This window comes from Pteropus vampyrus, unplaced genomic scaffold, assembly GCF_000151845.1.
Source record: "Pteropus vampyrus isolate Shadow unplaced genomic scaffold, Pvam_2.0 Scaffold102, whole genome shotgun sequence".
Classification (NCBI taxonomy): domain Eukaryota; kingdom Metazoa; phylum Chordata; class Mammalia; order Chiroptera; family Pteropodidae; genus Pteropus; species Pteropus vampyrus.
The window spans coordinates 256816-263022 of record NW_011888883.1 but is presented as its reverse complement, the minus strand read 5'-3'; the positions used below and the strand labels follow the sequence as shown (position 1 = coordinate 263022).

Here is a 6207-nt window from a genome sequence, read left to right as displayed (position 1 = left end):
TGAAAGAAAAACTCGGTCACCCAAATATTTTACGCACTAATAAAAAATATGTAAATATTTACATAGCAACATAAATTTTCTAAAATTAAGAGTAGTACACATTTCTAAAGTATTCTTTAAAGAACATATTGGGTAATTTCTTATACCAAGAATCTTTAATATTTTGAAATCTGATTCTCTAAATAACAGGAAAAACTAAGGCTTTTATTTTTAGTTCCAGTTAAGTTTTTAAACAATATTTCCTTTAAACATGAAGACTACAAACTAGTGATGGAGTTGAGAGTCTGAACAAATTAATCTTTTTTTCTAAAACGACAGGTAATAGCATTTGAATAGCCAAAATACTGACTGCCTTTCTTTTATGACAAGAGTTGCTAATATGGAGCTCACCCCTTAATTCTTAATTGTCCAAAGAGAAAAAGAGAGGAAAGAAAGAAAGGATTTAAAAAAAAAAAAAATAGAATAGAACATATAAGGTCTTTAGGATGACAGAAAATTCATATAATTGGAGTCTCAAAAGGAAAGGAGAGAGAAAATGAGGCAGAATATCTAAAGAGATGACAGCCAAGATTTTTTAAAAATGATGAAAGACACTAATCCACATATCCGAGACTCGGTAAAATCTAAAGAAAATTTAAAAAAGAAAGAAAGGAAAAAAGAAAACTACACATGATAGTCAAATTGCTGAAAACCAAAATTAAAGAGAAAATTGTAAAATCAGTCAGAGAGAAAAGGGATACAAATCTAAGAATGGACACTAATTTCTCATTAGAAACAAAGGTATTGTCTAAAAGACAATGGAAGAATGGCTTTAAAGTACAGAAAGAAAACAAAATGTCAACCTAAAATTCTATATACCATAAAAATATCCTCCAAAAATAAAGACAAAATAAACATCTCTTCACACAGACATAAGCTAAGAGAATTTCCCTCCAGCAGACTGGTACTCTAAGAAATGTGATAAAGATTTCTTTAAGCAGAAGAAAAACGGTAACAGAAACCTGGTTCTACAGAAGGGAATAAAGAGTACGAAAGGCAAATATGCCAATAACTATTACTGCCAGTGTGTGTGTGCGCGCACGCACACATATGTGTGTGTGTGTGCGTGAGAGAGAGAGAGAGAGAGAGAGAGAGAGAGAGAGAGAGAGAGAGAGAGAGACTTGGCTCTTTAATAAATAAATAACAATGTACTGTAGACTTCTAGCCTACACAAAATTAAAATATATGTTAACAAGCACAACAGGTATGACAGGGATAATGTGAGGCATACCGAGGTTCTTGTATTGTTCCTGAAGCAGTCAAATATTTTTAAGTGAAGACTGTGATAAATGAAAAACGCATAATATAATCTCTGAGCAACTACTTAAAAAATAGAAGAGGAGACATAAATAAAAAGTCAAGAGGAGATAAAATGGAATACTAAAAAATACTCAAGTAACCCACAGAAAGGTAAGAAAGAAGGAAAAGAAGACTATATGAAACAAATACAAAACACCAAGATAGAAGACCTAACAATAAACATACAATAATTATATTAAGTGTAAAAGTACTACACATTGCAATTAAAAAGCAAAGATTGTCTAACTAGATTTTTTAAAGCAAGATTTAACTATATGCTGTTTACAAGAAATATAGATAAAAAAGACATGCAGTGTAAACTCAAGTGTAAAGATGGTGTAGCTACATTAATATCAAAGTAGACTTCAAGACAGAATTGCCAGAAATAAAAAGCATTTTATAATGATAAAAGGATAAATTCATCAAGATATAACAATCTTAAATGTGTCTGCACCTAATAATTTCAAAATACATGAAAAAAAATTAACAAAATGAAAGGGAGAAGTAGCAAATCCATTAAAAAATCAAAAAGAATAGAGTATTTGAATACAATCCATCAATTTAACCTAACTGATATTTATAGAATGCTACCCAATACAGCAAAACAGATGTTCTTCTCACATACACATAGAACATACATTAAGACAGACCATAAAACAATAAATGCCAAATTATTGAAATCACAGAGAACATACTGTCTGATAAGAATAGTATTAAATTAGAAATGAATCACAATAACATATCTGAAAAATCCCCAAATCTCTGTAAATTTAACAATACACTACAAAATAACCCAAGGGAAAAAAATAAACCATAAAATAAGCCACAGGGAATTTTGAAAATATTTCAAACTGAGTGACAATAAAAAACATAACATATCAAAAATTTTGGAATTCAGCTATAGCAATTTATAGAAACTTATAACTTTAAATGCCTATATTAAGAAGATAAGCTTTACCAATTAATCATCGGTGCTTTCTCCTTAAACCAGAAAAAGAAGTGCAAACTAGGCTCAAGGTTAGTAAAAGAAAATGAAAATTTTAAAAAAGGAGAATATAAGCAAATCGAAAATACTAATAAATTTGATAAGTGAAAAAGAAAAGTACAAATTACCCATGAAGTGGGGACATTACTATAGCTCCATAATAAGAGAACATTAGGAATAACTTGGTGACAATAAAATACGTTACTGAGATGAACTAAAAGCATTCAAAATAATTCAATACTTATTCATGATAAAAATTCTGAGCAACCCAGGAACAGAAGGAAACTTTCCCAATTTGATAAAAGATAATCTACAAACACAGACAAATATCATACTTAATGGTATAACACTAAATGATTTCCCCCTAAGATCAGGAATAAAGCTAGGATTTCAGCTCTCACCACTTCAACTAAACACTGTAGTGATGGTCCCAATCATTGCAATAGGCAAGAAAAAAAATAATAAAGGGCATAAACATTACAAAGGAAAAAGTAAAACTGTGTATTCACAAATGACATGATTGTGTATGTAGAAAATCCTAAGGAAATCTACAAAAAAGCTACTAGAACTAATTAATGAATTTAGCTGTGTTGCAAGATATAAAGTCAATATGCAAGAAATCAATTCTATTTCTGTATATCAGCAACAAACAATTTGAAAAATTATTTTAAATACCAGTTGCAAATACTTTTTTTTTTAATTATTATTTATGCCTACAGCACCTGGTCTTCCTGGGTGGTCTCCCATTCAAGTACTAACCAGGCCTGACCCTGCTTAGCTTCCGAGATCAGACACTGGGCTTGTTCAGGGTGGCATGGCCATAGCCATGGACTGTGGCTCCACTGGGGCGCGAACCCAGGACCTTCTGTGTGTAAAGCAGATGTGCTAACTGCTACACTATGAAACCACGTCCTGCAAATACTTCTAAAAACATAAAAACCTAAGTGGAAACTATAAAACATTATGGAAATTAAATAAGACTTAAATGAATGAAAAAATATAATATATTCATGCATTGGAAACCTATATATTGTTGAAACATCATTACTCTCCAAGTTGATCTACAGATTCAGTGCAATCCAATCAAAAAAATCCAAGCAGGCTGTGTGTGTGTGTGTGTGTGTGTGTGTGTGTGTGTGTGTGTTGTGTCTATGTGTGTGGAGGCTGGTGGTCTGATTCTAAAATTTATATAGAAATGCAAAGAACCTAAACTAGCCAAAACAGTCTTAAAAAAGAATGAAGTAGGAGGCCTTAGACCACCTGATTTCAAGATTACTATAGAGCCAAAATAATCAAGACTATGATATCGAACCCTCCCTCAAAAGACATGTGGATCAAAGAAAAAGAACGGAACCCAGAAATATACCCATATATATGATCAAATGATTTGACAAAGATGCCAAATCATTCAAGAAGGGAAAGAAATGTCTCTTCAAAAAACAGGTATTAGAAAAACTGGATATTCATACAGAGGAAAAAATGAATCTCCATCTCTAATACCAACAAAAATATTATTTCTAGAGAGATCATAAACCTACATGCAAAAAATAAAATTATAATGCATCTTGAGAAAAACAGACAAGTATCTTGACTTAGGGTAGGCCATGATTGCTTAGGGAACTCTCAGAAAGCACTAACCATAAAATTAAAAATAGATAGACTGAACTTAACCAAAATTTAAAAATTTAAAAACTGCTCATCAAAACACACTATTCAAAAAACGAAAAGCCAAGCCATAGTCTAGAAAAATATATTCATAACACTTATATCTGACAAAAGACTTGTATTTAGAATATGTAAAGAATTCCTATAATTTAATGATAAAAAGGAAAACAATTCAATAAAAATCAGGCAAAAGACTTAAACATTTTCATAGGAAGATATTCATATGGCCAATAAACATATGATAAAGTGTTCAACATCTTTAGTCATTAGAGAAATGCAAATTAAAAGCACAATAATATATCACCATATATCCACTAAGCTGGCTAAATTTAAAAAATATATACACCACCAAATTTTAGTTAAGATATAGAGCAACTGAAATTCACACACTGGTAAAGGGAAAAAAACATTAAAGCCACTTTGAAAAACGATATGGCAGTTTCTTATAAAATTAAACATATATCTATCCTGTGACCCTGCAGTTCTACTTTGTTATTATATGCCCAACAGAAAGCCTTGTACAAGGATGTTCATAGCAACTTTATACATAATACCCCCATATGGAAATAGTCTGGATATTCATAGACAAGGAGAATGGATAAAGAAACTGTGGTATAGTCATATAAAGGAATATAACTTAGCAATAAATAGAGCAAACTACTCAACTATACAGCAACATGGGTCAATCTTAAAAAGCATTGCTCTGAATCAATGAAGCTAGGCACAAAAGAGTACATATTATGTGATTCCATTTATATAAGGAAATTGTACAGGCAAAACTCTATGGTGAGAGAAATGACACCAGTGATTGTTTTGGCAGGAGTGGGAGCAGGTGTGGATCATTTGGGAAGGGCTCTAAAGGAAATTTTTGGGGTGATTAAATGTTCTATATCTTGATAAAGGAGTAGGTTGTGCAGATGTATTGATTTGTCAAAACCGATCAAACTGTTCATTTAAGTTCTATGAGTTTCATGTGTAAATTATACTTAAATTTTTAAAAAGTTATATTTAAAAAAGAAATTAGGTACATTAGAAAATAATCTTTCAAAGTCCATAAATGTCTCATAAATCCAATAATGCAAGATATTATAGAGCTTAAAATAAAAATAAAACATTTTTGTATTTGATCAATCAAAATAATCCTTAACAAAAACTAATATATTTTCATTATATTCAATTTTCAGTAGTTTTTCTTTGCCAATAATAGGATTTAACTGAAGTCAGTTAAAGATTATGTCCCAATCTGGAAAGGAGTCAACACTTGAGAGACAACTCATAGGAGCTCTTAGAATATCTAGTAAATGAAATTTAGTACAATGGTAGAGGACAACTATAACATCAAATATATTAAAAAGTTTTAAAATGACTTTCATAAATTACAAAGGTAAGCCTCACCCACAGTCAGACAAATTTGCAACACGTGTACTGCTCCTTCTTGTTTCAGAAAGTTCATAAAACGAAATAAGAGATCTTGTTGCTCTCTGATTTGCTTCAATTCCAACTTCAGCACCTAGATACAATATAGAAGGAGTCAAGGCTATATAAATATATGATAAAATTGTTTTTATCAAAACTAATGTAAGTTATTGTTGAAAATACTTACAGATGGCTTTTTATTTCTAGGTTCTGCAAATTTCTGCAAGAATGGAACCAAAGGGGAAGGCGGTTCGGTTGCTTTTTCAGGCTTTGAAGAGAATTAATTCATTAAGATTGTCACTGACTTGACAGATAAGAATGAAAATTCAGTGCAATGTGAAGTATTTTTTAATACATTCAATACTCACTGGACTGTCAACTATGAAGATGATAAGCAAATGATTCACAGTATCCTAATGGAAAATCATAAACACAGGTCAAAATAATTCCATTATTATATTCTGTCCAGAATTCTCATAAGTTTTTATCATATGTAAGTTTTTAAAAAAATGAAGAAACAAACAGAGCAGTGGCAAAGCATCTGTACTTATGTAGTATGGAAAGACTTTTAAAAACTCTACAATGAATAATCTCACCTTTTATGAAAATGGGCAAAAAAAAGTTATCCTGACTTTGGCATTTAAAATGTTTATAAAATATTCCTACTTCTTCAAAATCTTACTGGATCAAAAGCAACTCAAGAGTCTATCAATGGATGGATGAATAAGCAAAATGTTTTATATATCTGCAATGAATATTATTCAGCCTTGAAAGGCAAGGAAATTTCAACATATGCTACAACA

At 30.8% G+C, this 6207-nt stretch overlaps 1 protein-coding gene across 1 annotated transcript in view; it reads right to left on the bottom strand.

Annotated features, from left to right (window-relative positions):
* SNX14 (sorting nexin 14) overlaps window positions 1-6207 on the bottom strand; it is a gene marked incomplete at its 3' end in the record, with an annotated part of 61924 nt that overhangs the window by 24068 nt on the left and 31649 nt on the right. The window contains exons 10-12 of the mRNA XM_023533450.1: window positions 5773-5817; window positions 5592-5672; window positions 5384-5498 (exon numbers count right to left, since the gene is read on the bottom strand). Coding sequence (XP_023389218.1) covers window positions 5384-5498; window positions 5592-5672; window positions 5773-5817 — 241 coding nt within the window. The remainder of the gene's footprint in view (window positions 1-5383; window positions 5499-5591; window positions 5673-5772; window positions 5818-6207) is intronic.